The following is an 18,350-nucleotide window of genomic DNA, read 5'->3' on the forward strand; positions in this document are numbered from 1 at the left end:
ACTAGAATATCATCTATGGCTCATCAGAAGCCATTTCAAGATTTCGAATACGTCGAATAATCTCTTCCACGTCTGTCCAAATCCGCCGTCGATTCTGCAAGCCCTTAAGCCTTCTCCAGTTCTGCTTGATCTGCGTGAAGACAACACGCCAGTCCGTTCCCAGTCTTGGTAGATCCACCTGGTTTGGCATGTCACATGGCATGGGTAACCAGTACTCAGCAGCCTTCTCAGCAGCCTTGTATTTCATGTAGTCCGCACTCAAGACATTGGACAATAGCTTCCGTGATTTCAAGATAGACTTGACCTGGGCAGTTGAAACTCTTGTCCAGATCTGAGGACTGTGTGTGCATTCGGATTCATCCCATGCTTCCCAAAGCCAAGGCATCTCTTCGCGTGTGAGTCGGTACCATACACTACTGGGGAGATTGGTGAATGTCCTAGATGCGGCTCTTAACCTGGTGACATCGTCTGATCCCAGGAAATCGATTATCATGAGGCGGATTTCCAAGGGCATTGATGACAAGAGATTGACCCGCCGATGCTGGGATGGTCTAGATCGAGCTCTAGTAGCTTCAGATGATCTGTCTTTCTGACGTCCGCCAAAATGTTTGTCACTGCTCTCGCCATTGACCGCCGAGATCAGAAGCTCTGGCAGCCCGGGCACATAAAGAGGATTGGCAACCAGATACTCACTACCAGGCTCATGATCCCACCATTGATCCTGTGCCCTGCGGACTTCTTTTGCCCGAGGGAACTTGAGAAAAGACTTTCGATCAAACTCCGTATTGCGCCATTTCATAAGAGCTGAAGTGTCAATATGTTTGAACTGGACTTTAGATTGCCGGCAGAAAATATCGAAGCACCATGGATGAAACGGCATTGCTATATCATCTGGTTGCATATGTGGCTGTAACATATTAGCTTGAGTCTATAGACATGCTCTTGAACCAAGTCAAGACCACAGAAAGAGACGACTCACATAGTAATTAGTATTATCCGCTTCTAGGGTTTCAACTCCACCGCGCGCCGGCCACACTGTTGGGATATCACAATCACGCGACGGCACTCCATCGCATATACCGGAAAGTGCCCACTCTCCATGTACCTCCCAGGCCTCATGATGCTCATCGGGCTGCCAAGAATTGCTTTTATGGAACAGGAACTGGGCTGTGCGGCATCCTCTGGCCGCCTCGGGAGAAATAATATTGGTCGAGTAGGCGGAACTCGAAGCATCGAAATATCCGACACGTTCCTCTGGCTCTCTGCAATTTGGGTTGAAGGTTCTTCGTGCCCATTCGGTATAGAATTGGGTTTCGGTGTCCGTTGTATCAGTGGTCTCTTCGTGTTCGGGCACATCTTCGTCACTGGTGTTGTATGATACATCGGAGTCATATTCATATGGCTCGCTATCCTGGGTTTCTTGGGGGTTGTATTCGGTATCGCTATCTGCATCTTCGTGGTCCGTACAGCAGACTACGTCTGTCGTCTTCACAACCGGGGGTTCCCATTGCAAGGTGGAGTCTGGATCATCGTCCAGTTTTCCTGATGTTGAACTGAAGATTATGTTGAAGCTCACGCCACATAGATGGCAGTATGGCTAGCAGACTGTTAGAGACGTCATGCTATCTATCTCCATATAGAATTGGAGGGTGCATACCTCGGAATAGCCTGGCAATCGTTAGTTATATTCTCGCGCTCAGCAAGAGCTCAACATACCCATAATGTTGAATGACTTGAGCTTCAGCTAAAGAAATGTGTTTTATGTAGTAAGTTTCTCGAGAAGTTGGTTTGCCTGTTGGGTTCGACAGGGGAGCCTACACGCTAGTCCTTTCTGGGAACAGCCAACCTAATCCATAGGCAACTACTGCGCAGGCAGCAGGCGCAGATGCATTTGATTGCGATAAGTTAACTCTGGGCATAAGTGATCGAAGGTTTATCACCTGATTGAGGAAATATACACATCTGACTAGATCCATATTAGTCTCATCTCTAAAATATCATATTCCTCAGGCACGGGTGCACTCACGGCCCATGAACGCGGCTCCTCCCGCGATCAACGCAAATGACACCCACATTCGAGTATACTCCCCATAGTCTCTTGATTCAAGTCCTAAGATTCACCACTGTAGAACTCTCTAATAAAATACGGGGCAGAGTTTTGGTATTTGAATGCCTGGATTGTGGACGGAGGCTCACTGAGCATGATGTGATTATTAAACCAAGTAGGTCTATGGTATTGACATCTGAACCGTCAAGGCGATGCTTGGTTCCTCTTTCATTTGTTGTGGTAGCTGTCTACTTATCTCCCTCATTTCAACTCTGGACTAGAATGGTTGAGAATTGATCTCGATGAAATCGTAATCTCATTGCCGTGACTGTGAACGGGCTGCGTTTTGTCTTGGTTTTCTCCTGTATATTGCTAGATTTCGCCCTCTACTGTAGACATCTTGCTATGATATTTAAGATTGACTCTGGGGACTGTGTTAGGGTGGAGAAGGCCCCAGGAGTCTGGCCATACGAACGTAACATCTTTGGAGGTCATCAAAGTTGGTTGAGGTGCAACAAGTAAGTTGAGCTAGCAGTCCAATGTTCATAAACTGTAGCACTACTTTGCATAAAGTTACATATTTAAAGCGTGCTGGAATTGCTCTGATTGTAGTTATCTCGGCCAGAAGTTAACATGTCCTTCCCCAAGGGCCATAGTGGTATTGCTTACAGATATGAAGAAGGCCAATCAGTCTTCAAGATTAGATCCAGAGCGTATAACCTAGAGCCATGTACCATTTAAGCGGCAAGAGCCAACTGCCCAACAGGCGTTGGTGGATCTTATTCTCATTTTTCTCTTCCGCTGTGCCATCCGCCATCATCCGAGACCGCGGACCTGGATTGTCTCCAGAGTCCATTATTACGGCAGAGCCAGGACCAGGGCCGGATTGCAATACTCCTTGAAAATACACTCTCCAACATATCAATGTAGTATTTCCATGCCATGAATACGATCTCACCTCAGCATGTCTTCTTTGGTGGTTCTAGTTCCAAAGAGCCTATTGGGGCCGTCGGAGTTCGGAATGTTCAAAAACCCACACAAGCCAACGGCAGTGCCCATCAACCACGCTCTTTTCTGGACCCTCCCTCTCGGACCGGAGATAACCTGGAATTCTGAGGTCAAATCATCCCAGGGCTGACTTGGCGACACGCTCCGCGCTAAACCTAAGAGGGATGAGCTTGCGAGAACGCCTGTAGTTCGGCCCGAATCTCTATAAGATCTGAAGGATTTTTTTCTTTCTACTGTGGCTTTGATGTCATATTCTAGACACGAGGACAATGCCATGCACGACTGGTCCATGGCATTTCCACACAATCTTGCCAAGCATTCATGGTTCCCACGCCTTTGTCGCCTTCTCGCTTCATTTACTATACTAGACAGAGCCGGCCCGATTATCAACCCGCTGGACAAGTCTCAACCCGCGCGGTTCCTGTTCTGCGATTGGTTGCTCTGGTGCGGGTCTTATACTTGTCTCTCCCTAGTCAATTAAACATGGTAGTAGAAACGGAGTAGGCGTGCTTTAAAAATCCGTGGCTTTGGCCTCGCAAGCTCTTCCCCGATGGTGGGGGCTAGTGTTTGCTCAGCCATGCTAATTCATACTTATAGTTCCTGACTCTCAATATTGACGCCTAATATCCTGTCTTTTTCAGGTCCATCTGATCTAGACTATTGGCCTTGTTGTCTATAAATCCTCCTGTCCGAGTCACTTGCGGTTGCAACGTCAATCGTTCCATTCAACAACACATTTACCGCCCATACTTACTTTCGATACCCTTCTCACCATTTATTGATTGCTTTGATATGGCCGAACGACTTCAGTTGGAAATCGGCTGCCATGCTTACGTCGAAGGCGTGGAAACGTCATATGGATACATCCCTACACTAGGAGCCGGCATCGCATACTGCACACTCTTCGGTCTCTCGATGATCCTGCATACAGTGCAAATGACCTGGAAGCGAACATGGTGGACAAGCGTATTCAGCATCGGATGTTTAGGTAAGAACGCTGTCGCATCGTTACCTGTGCCTCCGAGCCCTAACTTGCGAAACAAACCACTGACAACCGCAACAGTTGAAGTAATCGGCTGGGCCGGCCGCACCTGGTCATCCAAATGTCCATATAATTCAACCGCATTTCTAATGCAAATCTCCACCCTCATCATCGGTAGGCCTTACACCCCTGCCGCATATCCAACCACTGCCTAACTAAAAACTCTCCAGCTCCGACCTTCTACACAGCCGGCATATACATCCTCCTAGGTCGTTTCATCCAAATCCTCGGCACTGAATCCTCAATCCTAAAGCCAAAGCTCTACCTCTGGATCTTCTGTACCTGCGATGTAATCTCGCTCGTCATCCAAGCCGTCGGCGGCGGCATAGCCTCCGGAGAAGCCGGCAAGATTGACGGCGATACAGCGCCAGGAACGCACATCATGGTTGCTGGCATTGTCTTCCAGCTATTCTCGATCACCATCTTTGTATTTTGCGCTGCGGACTTTGTCCGTCGCACGATGCGCCACCGATTGTTGCAGTCGCTTACTGGCTCGGTTATTCCTTTGTTTGCTGCGATGGTGCTGTCGATTGTTTGCATCTATATCCGGAGTATTTATCGGACGATTGAATTGTCGCAGGGTTGGTCCGGGTATCTCATTACCCACGAGAGCTATTTTATTGCGCTTGATGGTGCTATGATGATTGTTTCTGTGGCGGTCTTCAATGTGCTTCATCCTGGTTGGTTGTTGCCCGGTGGGAAGACTATTTCGTCCAAGACCGAGAGGTCTTCTACTGATGGGCTGGAAATGAATCGCTCTGTTGATGGGTCTGAGGGTAACCGTGGCCCTCCTCTTCAGTGGTGATTGCTGTTCATTTGATATTGGTTCTTGTTCGGTGTGGCTTTCTTTCTATATAGCTGTGGTTGTTTATTATCCTTAAAGATAGATACTGGTTAAAAAAATTCTTTATAATAAAGAGATAATTAGCGTTAATACAGACCTTTGATTGGTCTCAATAGCAAGGTATATTCAGAATGGCCTATTAAAACATGTTCTGAAGGGTAATCGATGCGCAAAAAATCATCAAGCAAAATGATAATGGAAAGAAACAAGAAAGTGACGCAAGTGCCCAGTCTGGAATAAGGATATTTGCAGCAGTATCGAAACAGCAGCGAGAATTTTGGGCTCGATAAAAAACAAAAGTGCTTGTATTGGTGACACTGGCGCTGGCACTGGAGGCCATCATAAACCCTAATCCAAACACCGCGCGAGAAAACTCCCATGTCCATATCATACACCATCCACGGATCCGATCCAGCCAAAGCTGGCTCCTGCAACAAGCGCAGAAACAGCCCAGACGGATCCCCACATAGCAGCACCTACAACAGAGACATCACGAACAGTTCCAGCCACTTGGATAATGGTATTAAGAAGGATGCCAATTGCAAGCAGTACCGACCGAGAAACCAAAACTCTGGTCTTGATCGAGAGCCTGCCCCAGGTTTTGCGTACAATAGCCGCAATCAAGTATTCGCCTTCACGGTTAGCGCTCGCCGGTTCAGTCTTGCTGATCGTGTATCCAGTAGAACTAGCGAACAAGAAGTCACGCGCAGCCCATCCAGCAGGGACAAGAGTCAGGAAGAGCACTGGCAGGCCAGCAGGTCCAGCGTGCGCGGCGCTGATATCCGGGAGACTCTCGAAGTGCACGACCAGCTGTGCAGGAAGCCAAGATGCGTAGCTGATATACAGCCCAAGACTGAAGATCGAGGTCGCGAGCACACTCGTGAAGAAGGTGATGGACTTGTCCTGCAGGATGCCTCGGTTGGCAATTGCGTCAGAGGGGGTGTGCGAGAGATCGTGGACGGACGACGGCCGGCGCAAGAAGACGAATGGAAGTGCCGTCGAGACAACTGTGATTCCGAAAGAGATCAACGCCGAGGTCGGGCGCACGCCATAGAAGCAGGACAAGAGGGAGTAAATCGGTAGGTGGGTCAAGAAGAGATACGATGCGACATCGCGACCTATATCAAGAAATCATCCTCGAGATCAGCCTTTGTAATCTATAATTATAGCTGCAGCAGAGCTTTGCCTACCGTCAAATCCGAGCACCCAGGCTACCCCAACCTCCACAGCTCTCCAGCCGATCAGGACCCCCACTTCCCACCATTCTTCCAGGTGTTTGCTGATCGGTCCGAGATCGCCCAGAGTCAGGCTGGAGGTAAGTGTGAACAAAATTGAGCTCACGACCAGACTGCTCAAGACGACAAGGACAAATCGCGCCGGGGAAGGAATCCGCATCAGCGCGGAGGACTTCGTCGCGGCATCGGAGTCGCGTGTGGGGTGAGAGGTACTCGTCGATGAAGTCCGCTTCTTGGGAGACATGGCTGCAGTTATTTTTATGGTATGACTGCAAGGCAGGAATTGGATCTGGGATGCAAGTCTCCAAGCGAAGAAGAAGGAATGTGCTAGCGGTGAGCACGTGATGATGTCATTGTACAATTCCAAGGTTTGATAATTTACAGTGGGGCCAAGTGTATAACCCTAAGCATCATCCTCTGTCTCTGCCACGGCAAATTCCACTGTGCCACTTTCACGTCCATGGTTATCTTTAACCACTACTCTGTACTTGCCCTGGTTCCAGAGGTCCTTAATGGTCAACTCACGGGTACGGCCAAGGCTCTCAATGTCGCCAATACGCTCCAGAGTACCCTCCAGATGCGAGTCAAAGTTGTCGAGCTTGCAAATCTCTCGGAAGGCGTTCTGCATAGGCACAGAGTCAGCTCGCACCATGGCTCGCGAGTCAATGGTGAAAATGTTCTCATGATCGTAGGATTGGATGAAATCAGCACGAGTCATAATCTCGCGTGCCTTGTGAAGCGGGATCTCAGGTAGAATGTGGCCTCTTTCTGGGTGGTAGCTTTGCTCCATCTCTTTCTCTTTGTCGACAAGTGCTTTTGCAAGAACCATAGCCGCAGACTGGTAGTTATCTGGTTAGATTGTATTGCATGACAAGTTGAGAGTTCCATGGGTAATACTCACAGAGAACTTTTGCTCGTCCATCACATCATCGTCCATCTCCTTTCCAAGAATCCAGCACTTGTTGAGAAGCCACGTCTTTTCAGCGCGGCAAATTTCGTCACAGGTCTTGTTCATATCCCCGGATTTGGCGACACGGCTCAAGAAGGACAAACGACCACCAACCTTGTCGTAGACTTCCTCTAGAACCGATGATGGGAGAACCTGGTTGTGATACTGCTCACGATATTTCTTCAATGCGGCCATTGCCTTGTCCTTGGGGAGGTCGGTCACGGGAATAACTTCCATACGGGTTGCATAACGCTTCAGGCGCTCATATACCCAGTAATCGTCGCTGTTGAGAACTGAAATCAAGTTGGGTTAGAACGGGTTAAATCAAATACTTGGTCATTCCTTACTGGTAGTGACAAGGCCACTGGCAGCCCATTGCTCTGCCCGTTGCTGAATCATCTCAAGTAAGTCCTGTCCATCATGGTCGTCTCGGACCAAATGAGTGCTGTTGATAATAAGAATCAGGGGAGACGAGCCGGAGCGTCTTCTGGTAAGTGCCACTTTTTCTAACTTGTTGAAGGCACGTTCAATATCTAAAAGCGCAGTGGTATCCCTAGGGCCACGGATGCTGAACAGACTTCCGATATAACTAAAAGGCTGTCAGTATTTTGTTTGTGCTCGATAATAGGGACAACTTGCTCTTCGTGGAATTCATAGTCCAAAGCTTTACCCAGTCTAATGCGGAAAATTTCGAGATCGGCATGGGCTTCAAACAACGCACAGCTGTTACCATTGATCTTGCGCATGGCCTCTAGAAGCATTGAGGTCTTTCCTGTGCCCTTTTCGCCGATCATTAGGTAGTAGTGGCCCGTTACTCTCCCAGCCACGATGTCATCAACCTTAGGTTGCTCATTTCGAATCACCCAGTGCTCCTCGTGCTGGTACTGGTGTTTTCCAGATACAACACCAGCAACCTCAAGGGCGGGATCGCCTGGTTTGAACGCATTGTCCATCTTGTCCAGGATCAAGTACTTATAGTACTGGTGATACCCATAGCCAGCTGCACTTGGGGGAATTCAGCCATGGTGCGGGATCAATTGGGTAGGACTACGTACCCTAGGATGAAAATTGATGCGGCAGTGGTTGCTGCGGTTTCTAGCATTTTTAGAATCGTAGATTTCAAGTTAGGGTCTGAGTCGCCGTTGCGACCCTGACCCTGACCTCGACCTTTGCCCTCATCTGAATCCGGCTGGTCAGTAGGGTCCGGGGTATATTGCCCGGTGTTCTGAGGGTTTGAGTTGAATCGCTTCGGTGTATACGCCACAAGGCGGTTGTTCGACCGAAGTCTTGGCAGGCCCCGCTGTGCATAGCATCTTGCCGGCTGTGCCAGTCTGTTCCATAGCATCCTGGGTTCGTCTTGCCGAAGGAATGGGATGCTTTGAGAGGTGAAGGTTCCAATTGTTTTCACAGAAATTGGGGATAGGCTTCCATGCAAAGCGTATAAAGGAGGGTGGGAAAATGGAATCACAAAAAGGGATGACGCGTCTTGAAAGGGGAAACGAGAGACTCAGCTGGGCTGGAACTGGCAATATAGGAAGTTGAAGGAGAGGCTGAAAGATGCCAAACAAGTCAGAATACGAATGGAGCGAGTGTGGCTTAGTCGGGAGGTGGACTCAGGCCTCAGCCTCGATGAACCACGGATGCACAAGGCTTGGCATTTCGATTCGGTTACGATAGGATGGGAGGATGCGATCTGCTTCACATTCTATTGTTATGTGTGCCTGTGGCTCTTGGTTGGGAGTCTCAAAATTCGTTTTCTTATTCGTTTTGTGCGTCAAACTCCTTTATCCTCAATTCTAACAAAGCAGGAAGGCGATGTACATTGTGAGATTGCAGGTACGTGAATATAGCTACGAGTGGGCTAGCCCAGATAAGCAAATAAGCAAATCCTGCAGCAATGGTGAGAGTACACCAAAATTGCAGGGGTAGATGTAATTTGCTAGTGACGTAGTATGCTGCTGCTATTTTGCCTGACCTATTGTCACAAGGTCCTCGAACAGCTTCAACTAAGACTGAGACCAAATACAAAAAGCCATGCCTTTTTATTCGCAGTATGTGTGATAGTTACGATCCCTCATCTTCAAATGTTGGCCACATCACGACGCCACTGTGTATGTATCCTATGGCCACAAGTCGACGTGTACACAAACATCGACACCTAAGGCACCAAGGCACCCAAAACTAAGTGATAATCGAAGAATTTGTCGGACAATGAAAGTTATACACCCGAGTATATCTCCACCCCACTATCTAAATAGCAAATAGACCACAATCGATCTCAAGAACAAACATCATCTACAAAATCCTCACTGTAGAGTGGAGAAATGGCACTCTCCGCGTCTTCCCCGAACCCACCGCCCGAGCACTTCCGAGGGTATGCCGCATCCGCGAAATTTTCTCTCCGGTTTCCCTGTTTCACCGTCTTAACATCCTATTCAACTTTCTGGGGTACGGGGTTTTTGTTTCTTGCTCAATTGCCCTTCTTACCTTGTATCATACTACATTTTTATTCCTGCCAATTCCCCGCAGGCCTTTTAACCTCTTTTTACCGACCCATTTTTCGACCTTTTGTCCCATCCGCGTGACGGTTGTGGGATAGGGGTTTGTTGCATTTATCCTTTGTCGAAGCTTCGTTTTTCATCAATCCGACACAATGGCGCAGACCAATGGGGAGTTGGAGCACTCGAAAGGTGTGTGTGTTAGCCCTGGAAGCTCGAAGCACGAGACCCGTCACGGTCATCGGGAAACAACCCAGGTCTCGGTAAACTCAGATGGAGGGCATACAGGCTAACGGAGGAACAGAGGCTCCTCAGGCTTCTCAGGAAGTGATCAACAGCGATGCCCCCGAGGGTGTCGAGGAGGACAACACAGGCGGTACGTCGAATCACACCAGACACACTGTAAACGCTCGCTAACTCGAGACCAGGTCTCTTCCAGATCTCTGTGAAGCTTCCTCACGCCCCCTATAAAATTCAAGTGATGGTGCGTGCTAATTTGTGAAAGAAAGTCCAGAAGGATATGCATCTGACTCGTTTACTTGTATAGGTGTCCAGCCAAGAACAGGTTCAGGATGTTCGCCAATCCATTGTCGAGCTACCGGGTACCTTCCAATACACTTGCTTCCACCTCGAATTCAACGGCAGCCGCATCAATGACTTTGTTGAGTTGTCCGAGGTGCCGGATCTTCAGGCCGACTCCGAGATCGTCCTGGTTGAGGACCCCTACACCGAGAAGGAGGCTCGCATGCATGTCGTCCGCATTAGAGAGCTGATCGGTGCTTCCGGTGACCGGGTCGATAACCTCCACGGTATCTCTGCTGGTCTTTCGCTGCACGACGCCATCTCCGCAGACGCTGTCAAGGCCAATGCCTCGGAGAAGGAGCACTCGCTTTCTCAATACGACTTGACCGGAGTTTCATCTCTGCAGACTATCCTGCCCAGCGTGCAGACTCCTCTTCCTAAGACAGTGAAGTCTATCTCTTTGTCTTCATGGAACCCCGTTCCCTACAACCTCCGCCAGAAGGGTCACCTGCTCTACCTTTTGGTCACCACCAACGAGGGTGAACAGTTCCAGATCACTGCTCACGTCTCCGGCTTCTTTGTGAACAAGTGCTCGAACACTAGATTCGATCCTTTCCCTAAGCCTATGCCAAAGGATAAGAAGGGCAGCGCCCACTCGTTGCTTACTTTGATCTCTCACATCTCTCCTTCTTTCAACGAGTCCTTCGAGGCTCTGCAGGAGTACAACAACGAGAAGGATCTCTTGACCACTTTCCCCTTCCAAAACGCCATTCCCAACAGCCCATGGCTCATCTCCCCATCTACCTCCAGCTTAACCGCTCACCAGCCTGATATCACCCGTTCTCAGGAGAACTATCTGATCTCTGGTGTCGATAATGCCGAGACTCTGCGTGACTGGAACGAGGAATTCCAGACTACTCGCGAGCTGCCCCGCGACACTGTGCAGGACCGCGTGTTCCGCGAACGCCTGACCTCCAAGCTGTTCGCCGATTACAACGAAGCTGCTGCCCGCGGTGCCGTTCTGGTTGCCCGGGGTGAGGTTGCTCCTCTGAACCCCACTGAGGCGCGGGACGCCCAGATCTTTGTCTACAACAACATCTTCTACTCATTCGGTGCTGATGGTGTTGGCACTTTCACCTCCGAGGGTGGTGACGAGGCTGCTCGCGTGGCTGTTGGTAAGGATGTTCTCGGAATTAAGGCTGTCAACCAGCTCGATATCGACGGACTCTTCACTCCTGGAACCGTTGTTGTCGATTACCTTGGCAAGCGTATTGTTGGCCAGAGCATTGTCCCTGGTATCTTCAAGCAGCGCGAGCCCGGTGAGCACCAGATCGACTACGGTGGTGTTGAGGGCAAGGAGGTTGTCGCCACTCACTCTGACTTTGTCCCCGTCTTTGAGAAGCTCTCCAAGGCTCTGCGTATCAAGTCCCACCCCGTCTGGGACAAGGATAACAAGCGCCACGACCTCGAGGGAAGTGTTGAGACCAAGGGTCTTCTCGGAACCGACGGTCGTAAATACGTCTTGGATCTGTACCGCGTGGCTCCTATGGATGCCGAGTGGCAGGAAGAGGATGGCAGCGATGTCTATCCCCACCGCATGTCTGTCCTTCGTCTTGAGTTGGTTGAGTCCTACTGGCGCCACAAGATGAGTCAGTACGTCAAGGCTGAAGTGGAGCGCCGTCGTGCTGCCGCCGCCGATGCCCCCAAGGAGGAGGGCAAGACCGACGAGGAAATCGCTGCCGAACAGGAGCGTGTTGATATCTCCGGATTCAACTTGGCTCTCAACCCCGATGTCTTCAGCGGCCAGGTCCCCCAGACCGAAGAAGAGAAGAAGCAGTGGGCCCAGGATGAGAAGGAAGTCCGTGACGCCTGTGACCATCTGCGGTCTAAGGTCATTCCTGACCTGCTTAAGGACCTGCACGACGGCGATGTTGGCTTCCCCATGGACGGCCAGTCGTTGACCCAGCTCCTGCACAAGCGCGGTATCAACTTGCGCTACCTCGGAAAGTTGGCTCAGCAGTCCAACGAGAAGGGACCTCGCCTGCAGGCTCTGTCCACCCTTCTCGTTCAAGAGATGATTACTCGTGCCTTCAAGCACGTTGCCAACCGCTATCTCAGCAATGTTCCTGCTCCTTTCGTTGCTCCCTGCATCTCTCACTTGCTGAACTGTCTCCTCGGTTCCGCCGTCAACGCTGCCCCTAAGGCTGAGATTGACGAGTCTCTGCGTGAGATCTTCCCCGAGGGCGACTTCTCCTTCGAGAAGGTCACCCCCGAGTCTCTCCGCTCCGAGATTGAGAACCAGGTCACCATTCGCTTCCGCTTCTCCCTGGAGAACGGCTGGGCCAACTCCCTGAGACACTTGCAGCTTCTCCGTGATATTTCCATCAAGTTAGGTCTCCAGCTTGGTGCCCGCGACTTCCCCTTCAGCAAGGACCAGGTCAAGGAAGTGGTTGTCCCCGCTCCCACCAACGGCACCAACCGCGAGGAGCCCAAGAAGAAGGGCAACAAGAAGAAGGGTGGTGAGGCCAAGTCTCCCACTCGCGCCCCTGCTCCCGCCAAGCCCGCTACCACTTTCACCGTTGACGACATCCTGAACATTGTGCCCTTGGTTCGCGATGCTGCTCCCCGCAGCGCTTTGGCCGAGGAGGCCCTGGAGGCTGGCCGTATCTCTCTCATGCAGAACCAGAAGCAGTTGGGCCAGGAGCTCATTCTGGAGTCTTTGTCTCTGCACGAGCAGATCTACGGTATTCTGCACCCTGAGGTTGCCAAGCTCTACCACCAGCTTTCCATGCTTTACTACCAGACGGATGAGAAGGAGGCTGCCGTCGAGCTTGCTCGCAAGGCCGTCATCGTCACTGAGCGTACCATGGGTGTGGACTCCGCTGACACCATCTTAAGCTACCTTAACTTGAGCTTGTTTGAACACGCCTCTGGCAACACCAAGACCGCTCTGGTGTACATCAAGCACGCCATGGATATTTGGAAGATCATTTACGGTGCTAACCACCCCGACTCCATCACCACCATGAACAATGCCGCCGTGATGCTGCAGCACCTTAAGCAGTACAACGACTCCCGCAAGTGGTTCGAGGCTTCCCTCTCCGTCTGTGAGGACTTGTTTGGCAAGGAATCCATCAACACCGCCACCATCCTCTTCCAGCTGGCCCAGGCCCTTGCTCTGGACCAGGACTCCAAGGCCGCTGTTGGTAAGATGCGTGAGGCTTACAACATTTTCCTCGCCCAGCTTGGTCCCGAGGACCGCAACACCAAGGAGGCCGAGACTTGGCTCGAGCAGCTCACCCAGAACGCTGTCTCTATCGCCAAGCACGCCAAGGACATCCAGGCTCGTCGCCTGCGCCGCATCAACATGAACCCCCGTGTTTCCACCATGGGCACACGTGTTCAACCCCAGGTCGGCCAGGTCGCCCCTGATGTCTCTGGGGCCCCCCAGCCTTCTGCCTCTGGTCTTGACTCGCGGAACATTGATGAGCTCTTGAAGTTCATCGAGGGTGGTGATGCCGGCAGCTCTTCTCGCTCCAAGCAGAAGAAGCGTGCTGCCACCAGCAACCCCAAGCTCCGCGGCTCCAAGCAGACCCCTCAGGCTTAAACTGGTCCCCTAGACCAACCGGACTGCATCATTTGGTTCCCGCCTTTAATTTCTGGTCATTACATGTGTTAACAGTCAAATAAGTTACTATCTCGATATCCATTGTCATTTTGGGAAACGGTGGGCAGGCTTGATGCGTGAAAAGAATTGTTGTATTTTATTTAGATCTCTCTCCTCTCTTTTTTTTTTGATGTCTTGATCTGTCAAGTTGGGTTTCCCTCGGGCAGTGCATAAAAAAGGATTCGGTTGTTTTATATCGCCTCATCTGGTGCATTATACGGTGGTATGAATCTGGAATTTATATGGGATCTTACGACTTGGGTCAATTCTCTTTTTGGGTAGAATCCATCACGTTCATATGTTCATACGTTCATACATGCTTCTACAGAGTACATAATATAATTGACGAATTGAATACATTTAATACCAAAACATCAAAATGTGTTGCCCCAGTAGGCAAAATGTGTACCGATCCGCCTTACCGCTTTGGGGTGTGTTTGTTTACTTTGTTCGTGTTCATCAATGTTGTCATGCATCCACTTAACGCGCTTTGTATTTCTTCATACCTTAACGTTATCTCATTGGTGTATTGCTCAGACGCAAGCGATTATTGCTGAGTATCTTTTGCTATTCCTCTTCTTTACCATGTATAACTGAGGGGCTATTTCGTACGGGGTGGTTGGTGCAATGCGATCCCAAGACTGCAACATTGGAACAGTGCTGATATTTCAACAAGTGTATGCGTTTAGCAGATATCTTTATTTATTTCTCCCCATGGACGACCTCCAATCTAGCGCAAGATGGGCGAACCGTGTTCTGCGCCCTCTGACCTCCATCTGTCGTCGGATCGAAAAGCACCAACAGACGCTATCCCAGATCGCAACCGAGTCAAGGAAACAAGAGGCAGCACACAAAGAAGCGGCAGTGGATACAGAGAAGCAAGATGATCCTGTGGATATTCTTTCAACTTCCGACGCGGACGAAAATGACCCAGTCTGGATCCCAGGGAAGCTCGAACGGCGCCGCGCAAGACACAAATATTCCAACAGAGGCGAAGAAACCGGTGGAAGGAAGCGTAACAGACTATCTCTACAAAGCCCTGAAGCACCGCGGGCTCTCCCTGGCTCCATCGAGATCGCGACACCACAAATCACAGGCAGACGATGGCAAATGCCTCCGAGCGCGCAGTCGCAACGCTCCATTGACCGACCTAATTCCATTCCTCGGCCTGTCCAGCAACAAGCATTTCGTGATCGATACTCGTTGTATAAGAGTCCTTGGCAGGAATTGCTTGACGAATGTGGTGACCCGACCTTCGCCGACATAGCCCACAATCTCGACCGTGTTTTCCAAAACTTCCTCTTCAATACTCAAATCTCTAAGAACGATGCAAATCCTCTGGCAAAAAGAGAGGCGACTCGTGGAGCTCCGTCTTTAATGTCGATGCTCGCGCGACGCCTACCCGCGTTCATCGCGCTTGAGCAGAAAGCACAAGATGACCTTGACAAAGATGGAGACGAAGATATGTGTGATGCATACTTTACAGAGTTAGAAACTTTTTATGCGCCTCATGGTTCTGGGTGGAAGCCGCTCCGCGAGGCTACTCGTGCGCAGGGTATACATTTGGTTGCTTCGGTAATACAGAATCACTGGGTCACTGATGGCATTGCCTGTGCATTGATTGAAAAGTGTCGCTCCTGTGCTCCTGATGCTTGTCAGTCTCTTCTTTCGATATTGCTTTCCACCCGCAGGTCGTATCCATACCCGACTGCCTTGAAGTCTCCCGATCAACCTGCTTCCTCTGGGGACGCAGTCAGTCTATTGCGCAAGTATGCGCACCATGGGGTTGTTCCTCGGTCTTACGTTTTCGATCAACTTGCAACACTTCTTTCACGAGGGGTGCTGCCTCCTGAGTGGATGGCAACTAAGCTGTGGACTGTATGGGTGACACGAGCGACAATATCGTTCTCAAAGCAAGATAATGACTATGTTGCAGCTTTGAGACTGATGGAAGCAATAGTTCTCTCGGCGAGTGATGTACGCCCCGCTGCTGCTGCTGTGCAGTCTTCTTTAAAAGTTCCCGCGGAACCCAAAAACAAGCATGTCCGTTCTCGTGAATCCAGGACATCTTCCATGGGAGCATGGCAAAATCCGGATCTTACCCAGACCTGCCCGTTGCAAGTCGAAGATGCGCTCAGCAATCAGGTCATAAGTCTCATGGCAGCGATGTGTGGTATGCACATCTCACGCTCTCGTGCCAGCGATAATATCGAATGCCAGAGTGGAACAAAGGCTGGCCATATCATCAGCTATATCATGCTTGCTCTGCAACAAAGCATGGACTTGAGCTCGGTTTCCCAGCGGTTGAACATCACGCCGCATCAACTATTACGGCGCGGCTGTATCTTACTTGGTACCAGCATTGTACAGTCCAATGATACACTTGTGTCTGATGACCATAATTGCACAATACTATCGAACACTAATGTTGATGAATGTGCGCGGTCTATTGCCTCTCGCGCAGATATGGTTAAAGAAATGGCATTGTTCGTACGACAGGCATTCCGTGGCCTCAAGACCGGCACAGAAACCGAGCGTGATCCTGTAAGCGAAGACGTACGCCGCATGATTAACCAACTGTCTTGCCTGGCAGATACACCAGGTCTGTCTATTCTCCTTGGAAAAGTGGCTGCGGAATCTGCCATGATATTTGCAGAGGCCACAGACGACCCAGAAGATCTTGTTTGGGCAATCGAGGCTCAAGAGACAGTTGTCAAAATTCAAGGTCGGCAAACGCCCGAGGAATCTGAGGAAGACTCTGATGAAGAAGTCGAATTTGAGCAGCCTCTGCAAAGCAAGACTTTATTCCGCTGGGAAGAAAGTATAGGCGAGTGGGTGGCACGTACGCCAATAAGCAAGGCCAAGCCCAAACCAATTCTAGTGCAGAAGTCCCCAAGGCCCTCATTGCGGATGCTATCAAGTCCCGGTCCCAGTATTTCTTACACCGACAAAAGTGACACATCAGAAGATGAAAGCTCTAGAGACTCTATCTCCAGAGTGACTTCATCTCCTTCATCAGTGGCCGCCCCTCTTCCGACAGCCCCGAAGCGCACACTGGAAGACACGGATTCTGTACATTTTCCGTCCAGAAAACGATACCGACCCACTCCAGTTGTTGTTATAGACCATGAGAAGCGCAGCGCCCGAAGACGCTCACCTTCGCCTAATCGATACAACTCCACTGTGGAACCGGTCCCTCGCCGTGAAGCCCTACGAGAAAGACGTAATGTCAATGTGCGAATGGCCCCTGCAAAGCAAGGCAGCAAGGTCGCAGTTGTCGTGGTCAACAACCGAGAAACTCGCACTCGGCAGGATGCACCCCGGCCTGTATTAGAGCAGGGTGAGAGGCAAATCCATCGCACAGTGGAGAGACGCCGGCCTGCGCGCAATTCCCGTCCACACCCCTGCCATGCCTGCCATGCCCAAAATAGGTGGGAGGCGCATCTCCCAATTTGTTATTCCCGACTCTCAAGAAGAGGATTCTGATGATGAGCTCAGTTTTCTGTGAGTGGGGCCGCCTGGGCTTTCTGAACTGGTTCTAGTTGGGCCCATTATAGATTACCTCGCCGGGAAGAGAGGTCAGTGAACCTCCAAGCTTGTCGTTGTGCCATGGTTATGGCGTCTATCCCATTTTTGTTTTGCGAAGGGGCCTCTTCTTAAAAATTGGAGCGTTTGGATACCCACATGGCCGAGATGGTCCGAATGCCGTATGAACAAGATCTTGGTTGAATTCATTTGATGGGAACGGTGGATATACTTTTGGGGGGTTTTTTTTGTTTCTTTTTTTTTCTGGACAAACCGGTGTTTTGGCCCTTTTTTCTTTTGATACCCTTGGCCTGAATTGGAGTTTTGGATGTTCTTGTTTTCTAGATCGTATCTTTGCCCTCAAGTTCTGGAGATTTGATTAGCAGTGCATGTCTTGACTTGGACCTGGCTCTGGATCTAGACCACGGTGCTAAGAATTCAACGCTTACATCCTCGGACAAACAACCTAAAGCGACCCCCAATTTATCTGGCACTTCAAGACAAGCAAACTGGAAGGCCGGCGCCAACGCGGGAGGATAACCTGCGTAGTTATAGGCCTGCAGCATGCCGTTAACCTATGAAACATGAGATAGTGAATTCATACGTTTCGGATGCCAAGCTACTTCAACAAGGCTAAGCAATGAAGGCAGTTGACCATTAACACCATGGATCCAAACGGAGCCCCTCGGAAGCCGATTCCCATTGTGGCCTTGTGGGAGATGAAGGTCTGATATAGATGAAGTCCGCCGGGGCGCCAAGCCTTTCCCCCTGATTCCCCTGAGATAACCGGGGATCTCACCTGTACTCCTTCACATCTTTACACATTTACACATTTACAGTGTGGCTTGCTCAGGAAGTTATGACCGGCGTGTTTCACAACCCTCAATTTGGGTGAGATCTCCGTGAGTTTCCAGGACTTTCGGATGATGTGGGCGCTAAACGGAATGTGCCGTGGCGAGCAGAGAGCTCTCACTCTACGCATGCACACCTCCTGAGCCCACTGAGAGTCTCCA

At 50.3% G+C, this 18,350-nt stretch overlaps 6 protein-coding genes across 6 annotated transcripts; 3 read left to right on the forward strand and 3 right to left on the reverse strand.

Annotated features, from left to right (window-relative positions):
* Nucleotides 1-13: 13 nt before the first annotated feature.
* On the reverse strand, nt 14-1,720 carry N7511_010858 (uncharacterized protein; the record flags this gene model as incomplete). Its single annotated transcript, XM_057133235.1, has 4 exons — nt 14-907; nt 980-1,597; nt 1,658-1,668; nt 1,717-1,720. 4 exons carry the CDS (start codon nt 1,718-1,720, stop codon nt 14-16), a joined length of 1,527 nt encoding a protein of 508 aa, XP_056981223.1.
* Nucleotides 1,721-3,847: 2,127 nt separating this feature from the next.
* On the forward strand, nt 3,848-4,902 carry N7511_010859 (RTA1 domain-containing protein; the record flags this gene model as incomplete). The annotated part of the gene is made up of 3 exons (XM_057133236.1): nt 3,848-4,043; nt 4,119-4,211; nt 4,268-4,902. The coding sequence occupies 3 exons, from the start codon at nt 3,848-3,850 to the stop codon at nt 4,900-4,902; spliced, it is 924 nt and encodes a 307-aa protein (XP_056981224.1).
* A 426-nt stretch (nt 4,903-5,328) lies between these two features.
* Nucleotides 5,329-6,420, reverse strand: N7511_010860 (uncharacterized protein; the record flags this gene model as incomplete). The annotated part of the gene is made up of 2 exons (XM_057133237.1): nt 5,329-6,059; nt 6,132-6,420. 2 exons carry the CDS (start codon nt 6,418-6,420, stop codon nt 5,329-5,331), a joined length of 1,020 nt encoding a protein of 339 aa, XP_056981225.1.
* A 159-nt stretch (nt 6,421-6,579) lies between these two features.
* On the reverse strand, nt 6,580-8,470 carry N7511_010861 (ATP-binding protein; the record flags this gene model as incomplete). Its single annotated transcript, XM_057133238.1, has 5 exons — nt 6,580-7,014; nt 7,078-7,418; nt 7,473-7,722; nt 7,758-8,130; nt 8,181-8,470. 5 exons carry the CDS (start codon nt 8,468-8,470, stop codon nt 6,580-6,582), a joined length of 1,689 nt encoding a protein of 562 aa, XP_056981226.1.
* A 1,308-nt stretch (nt 8,471-9,778) lies between these two features.
* N7511_010862 (translation initiation factor 3 subunit CLU1) lies at nt 9,779-13,752 on the forward strand (the record flags this gene model as incomplete). Its single annotated transcript, XM_057133239.1, has 4 exons — nt 9,779-9,815; nt 9,928-9,999; nt 10,052-10,107; nt 10,171-13,752. The coding sequence occupies 4 exons, from the start codon at nt 9,779-9,781 to the stop codon at nt 13,750-13,752; spliced, it is 3,747 nt and encodes a 1,248-aa protein (XP_056981227.1).
* A 774-nt stretch (nt 13,753-14,526) lies between these two features.
* On the forward strand, nt 14,527-17,298 carry N7511_010863 (uncharacterized protein; the record flags this gene model as incomplete). Its single annotated transcript, XM_057133240.1, has 1 exon — nt 14,527-17,298. One exon carries the CDS (start codon nt 14,527-14,529, stop codon nt 17,296-17,298), a length of 2,772 nt encoding a protein of 923 aa, XP_056981228.1.
* Nucleotides 17,299-18,350: the final 1,052 nt, after the last annotated feature.

The sequence above is a fragment of the Penicillium nucicola genome (genome assembly GCF_028828085.1).
Source record: "Penicillium nucicola strain IBT 29836 chromosome Unknown utg000010l, whole genome shotgun sequence".
In the NCBI taxonomy this organism is placed as follows: Eukaryota; Fungi; Ascomycota; class Eurotiomycetes; order Eurotiales; family Aspergillaceae; genus Penicillium; species Penicillium nucicola.